This window comes from Dysidea avara, chromosome 1, assembly GCF_963678975.1.
Source record: "Dysidea avara chromosome 1, odDysAvar1.4, whole genome shotgun sequence".
Taxonomy (NCBI): domain Eukaryota; kingdom Metazoa; phylum Porifera; class Demospongiae; order Dictyoceratida; family Dysideidae; genus Dysidea; species Dysidea avara.
Window position 1 is genome coordinate 16931137 of NC_089272.1, and position 23676 is coordinate 16954812.

The window sequence follows — 23676 nt, forward strand, 5'->3', positions numbered from 1 at the left end:
TTCTAAAGTTATGATCATTTATATTAACCATGAAATTCTATGAATTACTTGCCCATTAGTAATTTATATCCCAAGGGCAAAGAATTTCATGAATTACAAAAATGATAATAACCTTGTAGTGGAATGAGATACGAACTTCAAACAAAAATCAATATACTTCTTAGATTAACACCTTTAATTTGATACCATGTTTTAACAAATGCCTCAGGGAGATCAAGACAAAAATGATTAAGTTTCAGTGAAAAATGGCTCTAAAGGTCACCAAAGGTCAAATCTGTGATGGCTCTATATAAAAAAACATATATCACAAGGAGCACAATCTGTGTGGAAAGTTTCATAATTGTATCACAAAGTGCATGAAATGCCCATTTTTTGGTGCTATTTTTTGGTGCTAATTTTTTGGTCTGTCTACGAATTGACTCATTTACAAAAATAAATGGGACAGGAGAATGGTAAGTTCATGACATGTGCATTGTGTAGCTACTGTACTAGGTACTGTGGTAGCCAAAAAAAGGTACATCTGAGACCCAAACCACTAATGCAGCATTTTGCCATTTTTGAGTTACACTGTATGGTCTGAAGGCATCAGTTAGCATTCAGTTGGTGATGTATGTAGTCTATTGAATAGAAATTTCTGTAGCTATTAAATCAGAAGCATTTTGTGTCACTCTGAAGAAACATTTGGACTTGAAATTATACCAAATCAATACTGCTAGGTTGCTATGAAGGAAAGTTGAGGCTAGATTTTTGGTCGATATTTATTTTTTTGCTGAAAAGTGCAAACCTTCATGGTCTCTATTATACATTACTATCATACTGATAATAGTTATGCACACATGTATATAAACATTCGCAATCTTACGTCCAACAATCACTGTAATACTAGCATTTCTTTTATGCTCCATCTTGTCAATTTTGTTCATCCCCACACAAGTGTACATTGCATTATGTGGATAACTGGTTTGGACAGTCACTGAAGCTTGCAGTTGTCCAACACTGGACACAGCTATACCATTACTGAACCACTGTACAACAGGAAGAGGTAATCCTTTGGCTATACAACTAATTTGAACATGTTGATTGACATTAACATGATATGGGGAGTCTCCAGGAAGTAATGTCAATATAGGAGCATCTGTATACAATTAGCAATGTAATTATCAAGACACATGGTAGTGTGTCGTGTGGCCCAAGAAGCTGGCACACCACACCGTGAGTATATTGACAGGAAGAAAGAATACATGATTTTCACACCTATGTAGCTACATGATCCCTCACCAATTGGAACCAGTTTCACTGCAGAGGTGCCTGCCAGGTAGGCCACCCCACATACTACATTTGAAGGAAATCACCCCAGCTGTTTCCAAGATATGAGTGGCCAAAATTTTGTTTTTATTTCTTCATTTTTTTTATTCTTCGTCTTTTTGCACACTTTTAAAAGTTGCTATAAAACACAAACACGTTAACCAATCGCCTTGAAACTTGGCACACTCAAAGGGAGTCTAAGGATGAATCCTAGTGCCAAGCTTGGTGCAAATTCGATGAACTTTTCATGAGTTATGACCGATTAATCGCGTAAAACAAGATCAATTTGTTGTCGCACCTACAGGGTAAACCATTTAGAGGAATCACTTGAAAATTTGTTTGTACATAGAGTGATTATTGTAGCACTGCCTTTTGGTGGTTATAACAGCTGCATACTTATGGCTACAAAGTTATAAAGCAAAAAACCAAATAAGTGTATGTTGGTATACTTTCTTGCCTATCCTCTCCTGAGGATCAAATAATGCACAATCTATTATTTTATGTAAAACAAAAATTAAAGATCGTTCATTGTGTCAAGTGGAGATATGTATGTAGATTCAAATGTGGATATTCATAACAATGACTGTCATCATTGTAATGTAATTCCACTACTAATTGGCTCCATATGTACTGTATGTACACATTTCAAACAATGAATACATAACAATACCATATTGCATATTATTCTTTCTTCAGTTTGCTACTACAAATTGTTACAAGTATAAAGATCATAGAAAAAGTAGTAAAACAAGGGAAGTTGTTACACCTGCTCATATACTAGTGCCTAGTGGACACTTAATCCCTATACCCAACTTAAGGATTAAATTCCACTAGTATATCTGAAGGTGTAGGTGACCTTCCTTGTTTCCCTACTTTTTTCTGTGATCCCTAATCAAACTTAAAATCCCTATTTTCCTTATACTGTACTTGTTTATTAACTTTTTTGTAACATTATTATGACTGGTGAGCACATGCATACTGCATCAAAAGAAAGAAAGGTACCAGAGTTAATCTTTTGTTTGAACATGTGCCCAACTATCAATTACTACCTTGAACGTGCACGTGAAGTAGCTATTACACTTCACTTTCACATTATGTTCAGCAGGTTATAATTACACAGTGCTATAAATGAAGAGAGTAGGAGAATTGCCTCTGCAATCAATCCTATAATACAGACAGCTCGCATGCCCCAGCTGTCAAATAGTGCCTCTAAAGTGGAAGTTGCCATTATGCTTTGTTTTCAACTATGCTCAGCCCATTATATAAACAGCAAGAGAAGTGAATCTGCACTCAATCAAGTTTCCATGGAAAATACAGATAATTCCCATTACAACCATAGGGAAACCATTGAAGTAACATTAATCAACACCTCAGCAAAAAGAAATGGACACAAAGGAGAGGTATGTTCTAGACCTAAATTTGGCAGGTTTAGATAAAACTATTTCTTGCCAAATTTGGCAATTATTTGGAAAACTTTGAGATCTGAATTATTGCCAAATTTGGAAAATACTAGAGCAGTGTGTTTTCTTCGGAAAGATAAGGAGAGTACACAGATTTGTCATGGAACCCAGTAAGTGCTTTCTCCCACAAGCATATTACAGATATTCCAAAATTGGAAGGTATCGGGTTTATTTATATAGTGGCACGTGTAACCTTTGATTGTTGGTTGAGTTTCCATTTTGGCAAGAAAAGGAGATGTTTATATTGTTTATTATTGCTACGTTTGGCATGCCTACTTCATGCCAATAGTGGTATATGGCCAATTTTGGCAGACTTACTGTTTACTACCAAACTTGGCCATACTGTATAACAAAGTTGCCATTATTGGCATGAAGTAGTCATGCCAAACTTGGAAATAAAAACAATATAAACACATCATTTCCAAACTCAATGGTTATACACACCACTATAATATAAGTACAACTCGATACCTTCCAATTTCTGTAAGATGCCTGTGAAAGAAATCGAAGCACTTACTGGGATCCATGACAAAGCTGTGTACTCTTCTTAGCTCGACAAGGAAAATACACTGCTCATTTTTTTTGCCAAATTTGGAAATAATTCAGATCCCACACAATGCCAAAGTTGGCAATATAGGGAATCAAAATTATTGCTAAATTTGACAAAAAAAGGTTTATGCCAAATTTGAGTCTTGAACAACCAGTTTTGGAAGCTTGGTAACTTCTACATTAGTTGTTGTCAAAATTTTAAAGTTGCATTAGTTTTGATTTCATAAATTGCCAATAACGGCAAAAAGAGATTCCTTACTTTGCCAGACTTTGCTTTTAATAGTGTTCAAACTTTGGCAATAGCCCATAAGCTGCAAAATATGGAATCCAATAAATGGCAACATGTTGGATCCACATTTGGCAATGCACAGTATGTACAATGCTGAATTACCAAAATTTGGGAAAAACCTAATTTTGCCACAATTGGCAAAAATATGATACCAAATGATGCCAAAATTTGAAAAACTGAGTTTATTTAAACTTGCCAAAATTGGCTATTGAACATAGGACAAAGGTAAGCCCATGATGCATGCATTGTACGTATGTATTGCGGTATGCTAAAAGGAACCTGTTAAGCTGAAGCAGGTGCAAAAATCAAACCTGTATCCTTAGTTGTTATCAAGTTAGTCTTATCTGAAGGCATTAGTCAGTCAGTCGGTCGGTCGGTCGGTCGGTCGGTCGGCCAGTCAGTCAGTCAGTCAGTCAGTCAGTCAGTCACTAGAAAATTCCACAAAAAAAATTCGTAGCAACTTTTGGAGGCCATACGGAAGGCATTTTTGGGCTTGATTATACCTAACTAATACTGCCTAGGTGCCATGAAGGTATTGTGAGGCTGGTTTTAGGGTGATATTTTTGGCCATAAAAGCCCAAGCCTTCATGATCCCTACTATAACAATAATTAAAGTACATAATATTTTGACAAATTGGCAATATACACTCCAGCAAACAATATTGACTGGTTAATTCGCATCTGTTTGCCAGTTCACATCTTGTCCTAATACAGAACATATTGTACTGTATGTTAGATACATATTTTAATGAACATAGCTGTGTTACTGTTCTCCGCTCCAAATGGGTGATCGGTTGGTAAGGGTGGTGAAGTGGTCATCATGCAGTTGGCATTCTAACAAATGAAGTGTATTACAGTATTTTGATAACCTTCCAGTTACAAGAATGTGCACACATTACTTTTTGTGTTTGACTACAGATGAATGATGTATACAAGCCAGTCATAGCATATCCAGTTACCAGTGCCTTTCTAGGGTCATACTGTAGATAAAATAAAATTTTGTCTGCACATTCAGTACAATCCTGCTCATGACATGCTTGAGATAAAGTGGCTGCTGTCAATTTCGCTTTTGTGACAAAATGGACACTTTTACAAAAGGTGAGTGCATCCATAAATGCCCAAAAATTATGCATTAGATTTACACCATTCCATTCAAAGTCTTATAATTTGACACTCACATGTGCTATTTCTGAGGCTATTTCCATGAATCAACTGCCATTTTATTCCTTATACATTGGCGATTGCTATGTTACCAAAGATTTCTTTCTTGAACAATATTAAGGTGTTAAAACATTGTTTTAAAACTAAGTCCTTTGTTTATACTTACAAAACCTGCTGTAACTTCATCCCCATTTACACTACATTGCTGGGATAAACATCAAAAGACTTGCCACGTTACAGCACATCATATGGTGGGTAGTATCACGTGATTGCAACAATAAAATGGCGGACTGAGACAAAAATACAATCTATGCAAAATGAATCTTGACAACCGTGTGTGTGATGGAAGAGGAAAAAAGACCTTTCAAACTTTATGGAATTACTTCTATACATCTGTTTTGTGTTAGACAAATGTTTTCGTGAGATTCAAGAACATTTTACTGACATTCTTGTGATTTTTATTTAAGTCAATAACTTTTGTATACTGCTTGAAATTTCTTTTTATAAAAATGATGTGGATGTGACTGAAACTGTTACAAATCAAGGCTACTGTTCTGTATGCAAAAAATCTTCTGTGAAAAGTTGCATGGTATGAAGGGAAATCTGTGCAAGAAAGGATAGCACTTTGAAATTTATGGTAGTAGAGAAATTTCTCAAAATGTATACTTGATGTTAATCAACCACGCTTCCTGTGGGTGAGTCATGACCTCACCCTTGAAGTATGTTATAAGTCAAGTCCGGGGTGGAGAACAGTACTCAAGAGTGGGGGGCAAGTCATGTGGGTTGGCTGTAAGTTACAAAGTGTTTTAAATCATTAACTGTACCTTAGTGTGCTTTGCACTCTAGCATGCAAAGCATGCAAATACTAAGGGGGTCTGAGGGCATGCCCCCCCACAGGAAAATTTTGAGATTTGGATGCTTTGAGATTTGAATCTGAGAGCATTTTCAGTGGAACATGTGTACTTGAATAGGATACTCCTATGCAATGACTATCATTGAGACACTGTACATGCAATTAGATACATCAGTAAATGAAGACATTTCAGATAGACTCATGCTGTTGATTATTTACATATAGATATAAGTGTTAGTGAAGACATATTGAATTAATTGCATATAGCAGGGCAAACGTATAATAATTCCACTGAATGTTCTGTTAGAGTAGTTAGGTGACTGCTCTATTAGAGTATATCAATCTCGTGCACTCCCAGCACTGATTCATGCAGTCTTCCATGATTGCATAACCTTTAGCACAAATTCCAGTAAATAAAGGCAAAACAAGTTGGCTAATGACTAAAATAGTTGGCAACTGGGCATTGGAAAAAGTGAGGGGTCACTGTCCCTCCACTTGTAAAAGTGGGGGGCAGTTGCCCCCTATTTCTCCGCCCCTGAGTCAAGTTTGTTTCCACTTGGAGTCCAAAAATAATGTACTAAGGATCATGTAGTAGAAAGTTATGGGTATTTTAAAATTTGGACATTTATGAATGCAGGCACCATATGTGATTTGGATATTTACAACGGAGTTTTTATCTGAATACTACAGCATGTTTACTTACATTCAACCTTCAAAGTGGTATTTCCTTCACTGTAGGACTGAGGATGGTTGAAGGCTCGACATAAATACTCTCCATCATCAGTGTGATTAACTGGGTCAAACAGTAATACTGAGTGTGTCTTGTCTGTAGGTGAATCAGTTTTATTGTAAATTAAAACATTCTCGCCTGTTGTAATTTCCTCTTTAAGATCTTTTGATATCTTGTGTAGCCAAACTATCTTCACTTCATCTAAGGCATCAACATCATTGGTAGAATTACACATCAAGCTAACTTTACTGCCTTCAACTGAAGTTGTATCACTACTCACTGACGTGATGGTTGGTGGACCTGCAATAGCAAGTTGTTGGGCACTACTACATGTATGTTATGTTGTATTATACTCATGATAAGTACATAATCCAACCACAATTGTGTAGATAAGTTTATCATGGTACAATAGCATATTGCTCATGCACATTTCTCATGCAGCTGCAGTCATCATCAGGATATATGTGCTTGAACAAGATGATGTCTCACTCTACATATCTAAGTTACTCATTAAGTGAAATCACTGGACTGAGTGAAAACTCTTCATAATTGCACACTTTTCAAAATTTTTTTCATTGATTCTGTAATATACAGTATGATAGTACTGTATAGTAGCAAGAGTACATAATAAAAATAGGGAGGGAGAGTGTCTAACTGCCAATACAGCCTGTACAAAATCACTGCATATTATTGAATAGACATTGAACAAATTAACACTTTTACTGATGATAGAGATCTGTTGATAGATGTTGAGTGCTGTTGATAGGTGGTGAGTGCTGTTGGTAGGTGTTGATTAAGGCAAAGCTTTTGTTCTACCACTGTGTGGATACTCTATACTACACAGTGATTATGGCTGAAAGTATCCTAGTTAGACACTCTCCCTCCTTATTTTTATTATGTGCTCTTGATAGTAGGGACCGCAAATGAGTAGGCGTGGCCCACAAAATAATATCATCCAAAAAACAGCATCAATTTCCCTGACGACGATGAGGCAGTATTGGTTAGGTAAAACTAAGTCCAAACAAACTTTCAGATTGACTCGAAATGCTTTCAACAAGTTGCTACGGAATATTTTAAAAGTTTTATTTAACGGAATTTTCTACTGACTGACTGAGTAACTGACTGACTGATTCCTTCAGACAAGCATAACTTGATAACAGCTAAGGCTATGGGCTTGATTTTTCTCTGTTCAACGTCGCTTTGGCCTGACAGGTGCCTTTTGGCATACCACAGTATGTACAATACATTCTTCATGGACTTACCAGTGTCCTCCTTTGTGTCCCATTCACCTATGCTGACAGCAAAAACTGTTGATTTGGCAATAGCATGTGATGGCTTCCCTTTGTAACGGAAACTGTATTTTTTATAGTGGCTATTTTGATAGCAGAGGAGCTTTCCAAACAGTTCTTGATTCGTACTGCTGTGTAATGGGTTGAACATAGCCAACAAAGAAGCGTAATGGATACTTCTCTTTTCAGACAATAATTGATATAACTGTGGTGCGCGGCACCATTTCTTTCAGTATACGTGGATTGCAGAGGTGCTTTTCAAATATTTCTTGATCCAAAATGCTGCGTAAAAGGTTGAACATAGCTGACAATGAAGCATAATGGATACGTCACTTTTCAGACGATAATTGGGGTGCGCGGCACTATTCAGATGCGGTATGCATGGGTTCACTAGTTGTAGTAGTTATTTACAAAAAAGTTTACAAACAAGTACACAGAAAAATTGGAAGTTCAACTAGAGTAAGGACCATAGCACATTGATAAAAAGTATTGAAACAAGCTGGAGTAGTGCACGATATTAAATCACAGTAAAACAATAAGAAGTGTTATATCCCTACTGTGCTCAAGATACCACAATCGAAACGCACAGTAGGGATATAACACCTTTTATTGTTTTACTGTGATTTAATATCGAGCACTACTCCAGCTTGTTTAAATACTTTTTATCGATGTGCTATGGTCCCTTCTCTAGTTGAAAATTCCATTTTTTCTATGTACTTGTTTTTATTAAAGCAACAAAGGAGTAAGGTTAGGGTTCAACATAGCTCCTTTATAAGAGTATTATCATACAGTACGGTAGTACTGCATATTAGGGATCATGGAGATTTGGGTTTCCTAGCCAAAAAAAATCACCCAAAAACCAGCTTCCCAACTCCATCCTGGCACCTTGGTAATATTGCTCAGGTATAACCAAGCCCAAAAGTGCCTTCAGTATGACCCTAAAGGCTTCCAATAAATTGTAACAAAATTAAAAAAAAAATTATTTAATGGAATTTTCTACTGACCAACTGCCTGCTTGCCTGATGCCTTCAGGCAAGTGTAACTCGATAATGGCTAAGGCTATGGGCTTGATTTTTCTATTGTTCGATGTTGCTTCGTCCTGAGGCGTACCTTTTGGTATACTGCAGTACGTACAATGCACACATCATGTACTTACCATTATCCTCCTTTGTGTCCCATTTCTTTTTTCTGACAGTCTTAGGTGTCGATTTGTGGTAGTGAGATGCATGGCTTCCCTACAGTGTTTTGTAAACGGGAATTGTCTGTATTTTCCATGATGACTGGACTGATTTCAGAGATGATTCTAACGCTGTTCTTCGTATTTAACACTGTGTAATGGGCTCAACATAGCTGAAAGCAAAGCTTAATGGCCGCTGCACTTTTGAGGCAGTAATTGATAGTTGGAGGCACGCGAATTGTTGTATTTTCATGGTGACTGGATTGTTGCAGAGGCATGTTTTTTTGTCTGTAGTGATGAATAATGGACTGAACATAGCTGAAAGCGAAACGTAATGGTCACTGCACTTTCGAAGCAGTCTTTGATAGCTGGGGCAAGCGTTCAGACGAAAACATTAATTCTGGTGCCATCCTTTCTTTTGATGTGGTATGCGTGGGTTCACCAGTCAAAATAGTGTTACAAAAAAGTTAACAAACAAGCTTAAGGAAAAATTAGAAATTTTAAGTTTGATTAGGGATCATAGAAATAAAAAGAAGGAAAACAAGGGAGGTCGCCTACACCTGCAGATATACTAATAGGGACCCAACGATTATGGTCATAATTTTACCTATTATGCTATGCTGCACTGCTCAAAAATTTACCTATTATGCTTAAAGTTATACTCAATACTTACCTATTATGCTCAAATTATGCCCAATTATTTATGCCTCAGTTCTCATGCTCTACTAATAATTTCCAGTTTATGGATAAACATAAGTGGCTAAAGCACAAACTTATTTGTCAAAATGCATATCACAGAAAAGATCGATATACTCTAATAGAATAGTCAGCTATGTGATTGTTTTATTAGAGTTACTGACTGTTCTATTAGAATATATCGATCTTTCTGTGATAGCTATTTTGATAAGCAAGAATTCATACTATTACACAAATATTCTACCCATTATGCTAGCATTATGCTCAATGCCTTCAGGCACCTATTATGCTCATAATTATGCCAACATAATCGGCGGGTACCTATATACTAGTGAACATTTAATCCCTAATTCAGTCATGGTCTTGGGTATAGACTGAAGTAGGGATTAAAACTTCACCAGTATATCTGCAGGTGTAGGCGACCTCCTTTGTTTCCCTACTTTCCTTTCTATGATCCCTAATCAAACTAATTTTCCTTAAACTTGTAGCTATATAAGAGTACCACCTTTAACCTTTGCAAAATGCAAAACAATTAAGAGAAGTTGGTAGTGAACAGTAAATATAACAGTGGAATGGCAAAAGGCTGATACATACTACAAGTACACAGAAAAATGTGGAATTTTCAACTAGAGTAGGGATCATAGCACATTGATAAAAAGTACTGAAAAAAACTGGAGTAGTGCACGATATTAAATTACAGTAAAACAGTAGGAAGTGTTATATCCCTACTGTGCATTTTTATTATAGGATCTTGAGCACAGTAGAGATATAACACTTCATATTGTTTTACTGTGATTTAATATTGTGCACTACTCCAGCTTGTTTCAGTACTTTTTATCAATGCGCTAATAATGTCCCTACTCTAGTTGAAAATTCCAAATTTTTCTGTGTACTTGTTTGTAAACTTTTTTGTAAATTATTATTATGACTGGTGAACTCATGCATACCGCATCTGAAATGGCACAGCATGCCCCAGCTATTCATCTAAGTGAAGTATCCATTACACTTCGTTGTCAGCTATGTTCAACCCATTATATACGATGCTTTTGGATCTAGAACTACTAGAAAAGCACCTCTGCAATCCATGCATAGTGAAATTAACAGTGCTGCGTGCCCCAGTTATATATATCAATTATTGTATGAAAAATGAAGTACAGTGAAATCTGTCTAATCAGGTCACTGCATAAAGAGGTCACCTGTCTAAACTGGCCATTATAAAAATCCCCGCATGTGCTAACTGTGTACAAAGTGATCTGTATAATGCAGCCACCTCCTTACTGAGGTCAGAAAATTTTGTCCCTATGATGACTGGAATAGACAGGTTTCACTGTATCCATTATGCTTTGTTGTTGGCTGTGTTCAACCTGTTACACAGCAGTACAAATCAAGAATTGTTTGAAAAGTACCTCTGCTATCAAAATAGCTACTATAAAAATTACGGACAATTTCCATTATGAAGGGAAGCCATCACGTGCTAACGCCAAATCAACACTTTTTGCTGTCAGCAAAGATGAATGGGACACAAAGGAGGACACTGGTAAGTTGATGAAGAATACACTGTACATACTGCAGTATGCCAAAAGGCACCTCTCAGGCCAAAGTGATATCGAACAGTGAAAAAATCAAGCCCATAGCCTTAGCCATTGTCAAGTTACGCTTGTCTGGAGGCATCAGTCAGCCAGTCAGTAAAAAATTCTGTTAAATAAAGTATTTTTAAAATTCTGTAGCAACTTGTTGAAAGCGTTTTGGGTTGATCTGAAAGCTTGTTTGGGCTTAGTTTTACCTAACCTCATTGTCGCCAGGGAAAATTGAGGCTGGTTTTGGGTGATGCTATTTCGTGGCCTACTCCTTTGTGGTCCTACTATACACTACTATTGTAGTGTATGATATTTACTTGGTTAAATGCTACAGTGTTAATTTACCCTAGTGTTAAAAATCAATGCAGCAACTATTCGAATGTGGCGATGCTTGAAAACAATGTTGAAGCCCTAATTTTCAAAATTGATCATTGCACGATCAGTCAAGTGTGGCTACTTTTGGAGGTGTGGCATTTTATTATTATATATTAACACTTTACAGTGACCAGCACATTTGACAGAGTAAATACAGTATGCTGAAAGTCTCTGGTCAAGTGCTACTCAATATTCTAGCAGTTTTCATGAATTATTGTAGGAGATGACTGAGACCTTAATTAGAATAGTATGATGTAATATGTATGTCATGTGTGATTCAATAGTGTGTGTCATGTGTGTGTAGTGTGCATTAATATTTATCTGTATCAATCCCACTGTCACAAGCTGCTACCTCCCCTCCTCGAACCTCAACATCTTCGTACAGACATTATTGGTGCTGTGACATGGCAGGGCCGGCCGCTGCTCTCGACGTTATTCTAATCGCAGTCTCAGAAGTCGTTGTACTGTGGAATTCCTTTAATGGTACCCCAAGAGGCAAGCCACATCTCTCGTTAGAATATTTGTTTGTGGTTATTGTTTAGCGGACCAATGGAGGAGTGGACTTGTCTTCAAACATCCCGGAATGGATACAAGGGACACGTGACTCGATTGTACAACAAGATCGACGAACTAGTTGGCAGAGAATTTGACGACTATACAACCACGTCGTTAAACAACGCTATTGAACAGCTCACCAGAAAGATGGAAAAGATTGCACACATTGATGAACAGTTACTGAAAGCGCTTGATGATGCAAGTGAACTAGAATCGGCTGTGCTAGAAGCGGAAGACATACATGATGAGATCATGGATAAGATTGCCAGAAATCGAAGGTACATTGAGCTGAACAGTACAAAGCAGTCAGGCAGAGTTTCACCACCAGTTAGTCAGTCTTCAGTGGACCCACAATCACAAGGTATTGTCACCCTACCAGCTGATCAGTCTTCAGTGACAGCACAGTCAGTAATATCACAAGGTGTTAATGAGTCAGGTTTGGAATCAGTAAGCACTACTACACAGAATAGTGATACCTTACCAGTTATTCCCACAACAGCAGAGCTTCATAATAATAGTGACACTTCTATCACACACAATGTACCAGGACCTTCTCCAGTGACTACTACAACGTGTAGCAAATCCTTTGGCCCACCTCCTCTGATTCCAGCAATTTTTCACTCATCAAAACTTAGCAGTGTCAGCTCACAAAGGTCGTTAATCACAACAGTGTTTGTCCCCAGGAGCCTATATGAGTCACCAATGAGCACACATCTGAATCCAATGAGTACATGCCTGAATCCAATGATACAGCCATTTACACCGAGCGGTGATACTCCCCAACAGTTTGCAAACAGTCGTCTCCCCAAGCTCACCTTACCCATGTTTTCTGGAGACCCCTTGACATGGCAAACATTTTGGGACTCCTTTTACGTGTCAATTCATGCTAACCACAACCTCAGTGGTATCCAGAAGTTTACCTACCTGAAGGCACAGTTGGAAGGAGATGCTGCCCGTGCGATTGCAGGACTACCGCTTACCGATGCAAACTATGTACATTCAATTGCACTACTGGAAGACAGAGATGCTCAACCACACAAGCTGGTTAATGCCCACATGAAAGCACTCCTGAAAATGCCATCCCCAACAAGCAGTCTTGCCAGCTTGCGTATTTTCTATGACTCAGTTGAAGGTCATATTCGGGAATTATCGTCGTTAGGCAAGTCAGAGCACTCTTATGGAGACATCTTAGTACCAATCCTTATGAGAAAGCTTCCGTCAGACATTCGCAGAAACTTAGCTCGTGAACACTCTAACTCTCAGTGGATTCTAGCAGACCTAATGGCAGCACTTTTAAAGGAGATCAGAGTTCTTGAGCCTGGACTAAATGACTCGCACAGTCCCATGTCAAGGTCGACTGCAGCTTCTTTTCACATCAATTCACTAGAGCCCCTCAAGAAACAGCAACGAGACACTGATGGTAAGAAGAGACAACAGCAATGTGTGTTCTGCAAGTAAACCCATTCTGCTCACAACTGTGATGTGGTAACTGATATCCAGAAGCAGATCAACATTGTCAAGGCAAGTAACTTGTGTTATAACTGTTTAGCCCATCACAGAGTGTCTCAGTGTCCGTCCAAGTTTCATTGTAGGAAGTGCAAGAAGAAGCACCACACCAGCCTCTGTAACCATGACTCATCACTTGAAGTTACAACACCTGAGAAGAAGAGTGCTTCTAACAGTACACCAACAACCACTACCGGTGGGTTCCTAACACCAGCATCATGTGCTGAGGCTCCCCAGAATCCAACATATTTGCTCAAGACTGCTGTTGCACCCATAATTGCTGGCAACATGAAGACTCAAGCTAATATCTTGTTTGATGAGGGGACACAACGATCGTTTCTCTCAGCAGAAATGGCCAGTGAACTACAGATCTCTCCCACATCCACAGCAGACATAGCTGTGGCATCATTTGGCACTACATCTACTACCAGCCAGAAGCTTGGAGTTGCCACAGTGGAAGTAGAAACAGAATCTGGTGAGCTGATATCAATATCAGTCTTAATTGTACCGCCAATTGCAGCTCCTATCCAGAATCTAGTGTCAACCTCAGTCTACACTATGCCACACCTACGGGACTTGAAGCTTGCCCATCCAGTCACATCAGGGAACAATTTTACGATATCACTCCTAATTGGAACAAACCACTACTGGAGCTTTGTTGAAGATCATATTATTAGAGGCAAGGGTCCTACTGCACAACGGTCTAAACTAGGTTACTTACTGTCTGGACCATTACCAACCACACTCTCTGAAGCTACTTCATCTGCCCTACTCCAAATCACTTCTACTATGATCACTGATGAGCCAAGGGAACCAGACATAGAGCGATTTTGGTCAATCGAAGCAGTTGGAACAGAAACTGACACACCATCTCCAGATTTGATGTTTCTTCAATACTACCAGCAGTCCTGTATATCACAGACAAGTGAAGGTGCTTATGTTGCAAGATTCCTGTGGAAGGAAAATAAGCCACACTTACCTTCTAACTTCACCACTTGCAAAAGGAGAACCTGTGCACTAGTCAATAATCTCAAGAAGACTCCAGAACTCCTACAAGTCTATCACAACATTATCACAGAACAAGAGCAACGTGGGTTTATAGAACAAGTGAATGATGTAAACACAACAGATGTGCATTACTTGCCCCACCACCCTGTTAAGAAGGAGTCAGCTATCACTCCCATAAGAATTGTGTATGACTGTAGTTACAGGGGAGGTGGTAGCTCAGCAAGCTTGAATGATTGTCTCACAGCAGGACCACCATTTTTGAACAACCTTTGCTCTATCATGCTACGTTTTCGTCTTCATGCATTTTCCCTTTCTACTCACGGACCAAGTTGTCCCTTCCCCTTATCAGTTCTTCTACGATGGCCAATCTCCATTGTAACCTGGGTTTGTCATCATGTACAACTACTATATTTCCTACCTCTATGGCCTGTTTGTTATGTCCAGAGATCTTGCTATTAAATTCTCTTTAGCAATAATATGGACAAATGCAGGGGTGGATTTAGGGGGGGGGGGGGGGGGTGGATTTAGGGAGGGGGGCTAAAGGGGTTGTAGCCCCCTCTTTCCTTTCTAAGTTAGTACTTGGCCAATAAAACCCTAAATCTTCAAAAGCAGATTTATTTCAGGAACTATGCATCACTACCAACACAAATAATGTCTATGTAACTATACCTATTGTTCAACTCTGTTCCAGGAGAATATAGCTTCCTTTTCCTCAAGCCCCTTCAAAAACAAGATTTGATTGTGGGCTGCACCTCCAGTTACAAAAGTTTTAATTGTGGGTTTTGTTTTATTCAGATGATTAGCAGTGTTTTCCACTATGGCTATAAGAGGTGATTAGTGTGGTTTTTTATATTTAAAAATGAACTATATGATTCAAAAAGTGTTAGTTGGTTTAATTGGTTAGATTTATCAGCTTCAGTATAATATGTAGCTAGCTACCAACTCAGCCATTTTAGCAAACTGTAATCTTTTGGTAATTTGCAGTCTCATAAGGCAGCTATAGCATATTCACCCACTTTTGTCTTTGAATGTAAAATCTGTATCAGTTACCTTCTGATATGACCTCATGCTGTGGGTTATGGTGCTGATCATGACATTTGTAGCTAGCCTATAGTTCAGTCTTCATAACCTGGCAGATATAATAAGTTGACTATCACAACAACAAATTCAGAAAACCCATAAATGTAAATATAGTTGCACTTTGCTAAGGATTGCCAATGGACTGGCTAATAGCTACTAGTACCCTTCACTGCATTCTGCTTTTCAGTATACTTTATTGGTGTTATGGCTAACAAAGTGTCACTAGGCTAAGGAGCATGCATACTAATAATTGTGACGTTACTACTTAGCTATACATGTTTCTACCTCACAGATTTAGCTGATTAGAGCATGGCTAAGAGGATCTGATACATTATGGCATATAGCTAGTTATTTCTAAATGCTTGGTAGATACAACTGAAAAGATATCCAGAGGCGTAGATACAATGTAGGCAGGTGAGGTAGGTACCTCACCAAATATTAGTGACTGAAGTCACTGAACTCAGAGCTACATTGGACCTTTTAGATGCATTGAAAGTTTGCATTAACAAAGTTTATGTGCTGTTTAGTTCAATTTGTAGGTGTCCACCCAGGGGAAACTCTAGGGGGTTAGCAACAGAGGTTTTCAGAAACTGGTCAAGCAAGATAGATATAATCTAATAGAGTACTTACCCTAATAGAACAGTCAAGCAAACTTTTAACATAATAGTTTTGTAATTAAATTGCTCTCACAATCAATCTCAGATGGTCTAACCTCCCCAGGGTAATGTGCATTCTTTGCAATTACCATAATAGTAGGATTAAAGCTGCCTCCAGATTCAATCTTGTAACTCTTAATTTTCAAAAATTTCCTGCGGGCATGCCCCCAGACCCCGGCCCCTAGCTGGAGCATGCATGCCAGTTGTACTTACACAATAGAGTGCATGGCAAACATAAAGCATTGCAAGGCCTGCCTCACCTATTTAAAATTTCTAGCTATGCCCCTGTTATGCATGCATGATAGCTTTACTCAATGCATATTGCCATCAGTCTTGATTTAATGGAAAGTAAAATTTGAATGATATATAATAAACTGAACTTCCATTATTTTCCACTGAAAACTGCTAAAAATATGCTCAGATTCATTTTTATAGGGCCTAATTTTCAAAAATTTCCTAGGGGGGGATGCTAGTGTGTTTTGCACACCAATGTAGTCACTATTCCAAATAGCTAATTTGACCATGGATACTACATGAAAATCTTACAACTAGGGCCTTGTGAGAAGGCTTGGTAGGCTAGTTACCCATGTCCCTGTCCAGCTTAGCCTCCCCTTTCAAAAAATCCTAGATCTGCCCCTGAAATGTTATATTCATATGTAGTCTTAAAGTGATGGTGATAGACAGTGTATTTATTTATTAATTTAAACCGACAGGTAGTTACACAAAAGGCATAAGCTTGTGCAGGCAGTTTGAAAACCTGTACAACAACTATAGCATGAATAACAAACTACAGGCACTTCATATAAGCAACCATTCATAAAACATGACTGCAACAGACTTGGCTCAGGTGTGAAATGGTATTGAGGTATACAATTTGCTTTTCCAATAACTTCGTAGCTGTAATTCTATTGCTTTTAAACTCATCAAAAGGTACAGCTTCAATGATCAGCCTATGTACATATCAATTTTCAAGCTATCCCCTTAGTCTGCTTATCCTGTAGCTGTGGCAGAAGGTTGATATTTTATGTAAATAAATGCTCATAACTCTTTCGATATTCAGTGGATTCACAGCAAACTTGGTAGATTAATTCACTTTTATATGCTCTTCGTTTGTCCCAAAGATTGAAGCAATCAAGTTACATATTACTTTTTATATCATTTTTTGCAGAAGTGTGAGAATATAAATCAAAGCCCTTGTACCCCCTCTACAGTTTAAGAAGAAATTAAATTAAACCTTGAACGCCTATATCTCGCAAATGGTTGGTGCAAATTTAATCAAATTTGCTGTGTAGCCTACCCTACTTGGCAGACAGCTACTGCATAATGCAAAATTGTTATGCTTTAGAGAAGGGGCCATGAAACTATGCACACGTGAAAATGCTGTTTTCTTTCTTCCTGTCATTGTACAGAGTGTACAATACTAACAGTATGGCATGCCAGCTTTTTTGGCCACACAACACGCTACCATGTGTCTTGATTTTGCAAACTAGCTGAGCTAGCCACACAATTATATAGGGAAAAAATTCGAATGGTGATGATGATAACAAATAGCTACTGTTTTTTTGTTTACTAAATAGAAGCCATGCAGTTGTATAAACTCTGAAAAAACATTCGCACACAGAATTACCCTAACTAGAGTAAATTATCTATTCTCGGACACCATGTATACTCGGACACTCGTTCTTGTAAACTGCTGGACAGAATCCTACGAAAATTGGTGTGGAAATACCTTGCATATAGCCCAACTACACCTCCAATTTTGAGCCAAAACTCTTGTTTGATTGTTGTGCTAGACCACATCAAAGTCGTTGCTCAAAATCATAGATTCTCGGACAAAATTCAAGTATTGTCGGACACCGGTCAGTAATCCTACATCAAATACTTTAAAGATTTACCACCAACACCATCTGTTAGGGCTGTTCATTAGCTATCAGCAGAGCCATAGTTTATTTCTTTCTATCTCATTTGCAGGAAGCTGTGATCGGAAATGTGCGAGCATGTCACCACCTCTATTCTCGGACACGAGTTATCAGCTGGTTCTCGTACACGGTTATATCAAATCGTACAAAAATTATTGTGGACATACTTTATACACAGCCTATCTGAACCTCCAAGTTTGAGGTAAAAAGCTTTTATGGTTAGCTAACTAGAGCGGATTAAAGTTTCCACGAGAAAATTAGTATTCTCATTTTTCTCGGATAATAACCAATGCTTCCTACCCCAAATAATTTAGCCACTTCCTACCACTACCATCTGATAGAGCTGTTCATTGGCTATCAGCAGAGCCATAGTTTATTTCTTTTCATCATCATAATGGATAGTTATGATCGGAAATATGTGAGTATGCAATTACATCTATTCTCGGACACATCGTTTCTATGCTGCCTGATTGAATCTTGGCTCAAGCTATTTCTTGTGAATTTTTTAAAATTTTTATAGACTTGAACTACTTTAAATAGCATGTAATGCCAGTGAACTACCTTTTTGCATCACCAGAAATAGCTTGAGCCAAGATTTAATCAGACAACACAGAAACAATGTGTTCGAGAATAGATGTAATTGCATACTCACATATTTCCGATCATAACTATCCATTACGGTGATGGAAAGAAATAAACTATGGCTCTGCTGATAGCCAATGAACAACTGTATCAGATGGTGGTGGTAGGAAGTGGCTAAATTATTTGGGGTAGGAAGCATTGGCTATTATCCGAGAAAAATGAGAATACTAATTTTTTTGTGGAAACTTTAATCCGCTCTAGTTAGCTAACCATAAAAGCTTTTAACCTCAAACTTGGAGGTTCAGATAGGCTGTGTATAAAGTATGTCCATAATAATTTTTGTACGATTTGATATAACCATGTAGAAGAACCAGCTGATAACTCGTGTCCGAGAATAGAGGTGGTGACATGCTCGCACATTTCCGATCACAGCTTCCTGCAAATGAGATAGAAAGAAATAAACTATGGCTCTGCTGATAGCTAATGAATAGCCCTAACAGATGGTGTTGGTGGTAAATCTTTAAAGTATTTGATGTAGGATTGCTGACCGGTGTCCGACAATACTTGAATTTTGTCCGAGAATCTATGATTTTGAGCAACGCCTTTGATGTGGTCTAGCACAACAATCAAACAAGAGTTTTGGCTCAAAATTTGAGGTATATTTGGGCTATATGCAAGGTATCTCCACACCAATTTTCGTAGGATTCCGTCCAGTTGTTTACGAGAACGAGTGTCCGAGTATACATGGTGTCCGAGAATAGATAATTTACTCTAAGTCTCAGAATTCTGTACATTGGAATAACACAATGGCATACACAGTACACTTCACTCACCATACACAGTAACAGTGGCATTATCAGATACTACACTACCATCATTATTAGTAACAATACAATGATAGACACCTTCATCGTCTTCTCTGATCACACTAAATATCAGTTTACGCGATGTGATATTAACAACTCTATAGGAAGGGTTTATCCAGCTACCATCAGATGGTTGATATTTCTCCCACTGGTAGTGAATGTGACCCATTCCGGTAGCTGAACACCATAATGGAGTAATATTTTCACTGCCAGCTCTGACTGTAGTTGATTTTGGTGAATGAATAATAGTTGGAGTAGCTACAAATACATAACCACATTATACCCTCAAAGATGTATATTACTTCAACTTACAGTCTACTTCTAGCCAAATACATTTCTCAGTATGCCCACCATTGTTAGTAACCACACAGCAGTACCATCCTTCATCTGATAGTTTGACTTTGTGAATCTTTAGCTGATAAGTGATAGTGTCTTGATTGATATCTGAAAACTTTTTATGAATATAAGATTTAGTGGAACCTGAAGACAACTGGTTTCCATCCAATCTCTTCCAGTTGTAGGTCAGTGCTCCATGACTTAAAGCAAGACAACACAGACTGACAGTTTGTAGAAATGGAACAGAAACATTTTCCAGTGGTCTCACAATCTCCGGAAGAGGAACTATAATCAAACACAACATGGTACTGTACACAGCAATTTAATAAACTACAAAGTTGCTAGCAAGAAAACGGAATGAGGCCAAATATTCTCCATTGTATTATCCATGCCATTGGGTTTCAAAATAATTAAAATTGGTTAACAGCACAAAACACAGTATGAGAGGCATATCAACACAAAAACAGCCAAGCTGTGAAAAAATGGTGCGGCCTTAAAAAGCCTGGGTGAAAAAAGTTGTGAAATCAAAGGTGGCGGCCAAGAAATGGCTGCAATGATGTTAATGCTAATAAATTTTAACAATGCACACAGCCATTATTAAAATTTTTAGCATTAACATCATTGCAGCCATTTCTTGGCCGCCACCTTTGATTTCACAACTTTTTTCACCCAGGCTTTTTAAGGCCGCACCATTTTTTCACAGCTTGGCTGTTTTTGTGTGGATTTCACTCCTTTTTGTACTTTACAAGGCCCCAAAACCAGCCTATGGCTGACTTTGAGGTTTGTCTTTACTCACATTTCTTCTTTTCTATGTAGATACAATGATGATTATTGAAGACAGACTTATAAATGTATTTCATTGCATGATTTAATTCAATATTTGATAATATTATTGTAATACTCTAATAGAGTGCACATTTTTTTGAGGACTTCTAATAGAACATACATAGAATGTTCTAGAACAGTCTAGAACTTCTATTGGTAGATCTATGAAATTACAAACGTTTGACTATAAGCAGATTTCAACTAGAAATTTCATTTATAAAGCAGAAATTAAGTAAGGTGATCAGTCAAGGTAGCAGTGGTTCAGTGGTTAAGGATGGAGGTGTTAGGTATGGAGGTCCCTGGTTCGAACTCTGGTAAGTTGTTTTTTTCGACATTTTTTGCACACCTTTTTTACCCCGTGGTGACTGCTCTATTAGAGTATCTCGATCCCGCGATTTTACACTTGCTTAGTTTTTGCTTTATAACTTTGTCGCTGTAACTCTATTGCTATTCAAACTATCAAAAGGCACTGCTACGATGATCAGCCTATCTACACACCAATTTTCAAGTTATTTCTATGCTTGGTTTACCCTGTAGCCGTGACAGAAGTTTGATCTGTTTTTACGTGAATAAACGTCCATAACTCCTTGAATACTACTCAGACTTACAACAAACTTGGTACGTGAATCCACCGTTACACGTTCTTAATTTGTGCCAAAGATCGAGGCAATCGAGTTACACGTTTGCATTTTATAGCAATTTTTGCAAAGTGTGCAAAAAGAAATCGAAGCCCCCGTAGCCCCCGTACGGCATAAGAATAAAAAAACGAAGAAATTAAAACGAAATTGTGGACGCCTATATCTCGCAAATGGCTGTTGTGAATTTAATCTAATTTGCTGTGTGGCGTACCCTACCTGGGGGACAGCTATAATGCAAAAATAGTGTGCTTTGGAGAAGAGGCCATGGAGCTATGCATGCGTGAAAAAGCTGTTTTCTTTCTTCCTGTAAATATACTCACGGTGTGGTCGCCGGCTTTCTTGGCCGCACGACACACTACCGTGTGTCTTGATACCCAGAAATTCCTGGAGTAGGGGAGTTCTCATTTTGTGGTGCAATGTAAATAATGCATGCATAATAAACTATGTACAGCACGCCCTTAGGCAGTACCTACAGTATATTGTGTGCGGTAGACTACTTGAAAAACTGAGATGAAGCATTAACCTGATTAAAGTCACATGAATTACAGTAGGGATTGCAAACAGATTAGTGGTCGTGCTTTAATAAATTGTGGTATGCATTTTTTATTTTCTTGGGCACATGACTCAAACTACTGTGACTTTTGATTAATTGTTCTCACTATAATTATATAGACTTTTAGTATTGTAACTTTCATAATCTAATCATTAGCTTGGCAGCAACTTAGTAAGCTTAATCGTTTAGAACCAAGAGCAATCTTTGTATATAAGCAACACAAAAATTGGTATCATTTACAACAGATTTATTTACAAAATTACTTTTAGAATTTGTTGACGGAAGCCAAACTTTTAAATGCTACCACTGACTAACTTTGGTCATGGAGGACTCTGATTGTCACTCTGAAGTATAATATAGATTATGTCATGAGCTTGTGCAGCCTAAGGAATTAACGAAAACATGAACTGTGTATGCAATTTCAACCCATTTTGTACCAATACCACCCTTGTTCATTTTGATCCCTAACTGTTGTTCATTCTAGGTGTCAATTTGTGGCGATACACTTATGGCTTAATGTTGTCTGAATAAAATGGAAATTGTCTATAATGTATGACATGGCTCCAACAGTCAAAGTAAGGAGAGGTTAGCTACACATATCATTCTACTGTACATGTGTAGGGTTGTGCAATGGACAGAACATACATACTGTATGTACATATTGAAAACTATGTGAAATGGCTATATACATATTAAATTGTGTGGGGTATATTTTTGTCATACGTGTATAGTAGTAGCCTTTGATTCCACTATAGTTCCATTCTTTCCTTTGAAGCACTGTTAACTTCCAACTTTAGCCCATCATACACTACGATAGTAGTGTATAGTAGGGACCACAAAAGGAGTGGGCGTGGCCCATGGGATAAGATCACCCAAAAACCTGCCTCAAATTTCCCTGATGATGATGAGGCAGGTAAAACTAAGCCCAAACAAATTTTCAGATCAACTTAAAACGCTTTCAATAAATGTGACCAGGCCTGCGATAATAGGGCATGTGGTCACATGATTTTTGCCTACTTTTCCAGTCTTTCATCGCTAATAATGTTTTATACCATTATGCTATGGTATTGCAATTTTCAGCGCTTAGTAAGCATTTAATTGTCATCATGATGCAAGTTACAGAATGCAAAAATACTATTTCATTACTGAGATATGACCTGTAGAGTGATTTGGTGTAGTTTGTGCCCACATGCCCTATTTTCGCAGGCCCAGTCACAAATTGCTACATAATTTTTAACAACAATTATTTAACAGAATTTTCTACTGACTGACCGAGTAACTGAGTAACTAACTGATGCCTTCAGACAAGCGTAACGTGGTAACGGCTAACGCTACGGGCTTGATTTTTCACTATTTGACATTGCTTCGGCCCGACAGGTGCCTTTTGGCATACCGCAGTACGTACAATGCATTCTTCATGGACTTATATAATTACCAGTGTCCTCCTTTGTGTCCCATTCATCTTTGCTGACAGCGAAAAGTGTTGATTTGGAATTAGCATGTGATGGCTTCCCTTCGTAACAGAAACAAGAACGGAAATCGTTTGTATTTGTCATAGCGGCTATTTTGATAGCAGAGGTGCTTTTCAAACAGTTCTTGATTCGTACTGCTGTGTAACGGGTTGAACAGAGCTGACAATGAAGCGTAATGGATACTTCCCTTTCAAATGATAATTGGGGCACGCGGTGGAA

The 23676-nt window shown here is 38.0% G+C and overlaps 1 protein-coding gene across 1 annotated transcript in view; it reads right to left on the reverse strand.

Moving 5' to 3' along the window:
• Positions 1–23676, reverse strand: part of LOC136262903 (hemicentin-1-like) — a 49060-nt gene that overhangs the window by 3593 nt on the left and 21791 nt on the right. Inside the window, exons 5-8 of the mRNA XM_066057356.1 lie at positions 19946–20254; positions 19601–19891; positions 6321–6647; positions 863–1135 (exon numbers count right to left, since the gene is read on the reverse strand). Coding sequence (XP_065913428.1) covers positions 863–1135; positions 6321–6647; positions 19601–19891; positions 19946–20254 — 1200 coding nt within the window. The remainder of the gene's footprint in view (positions 1–862; positions 1136–6320; positions 6648–19600; positions 19892–19945; positions 20255–23676) is intronic.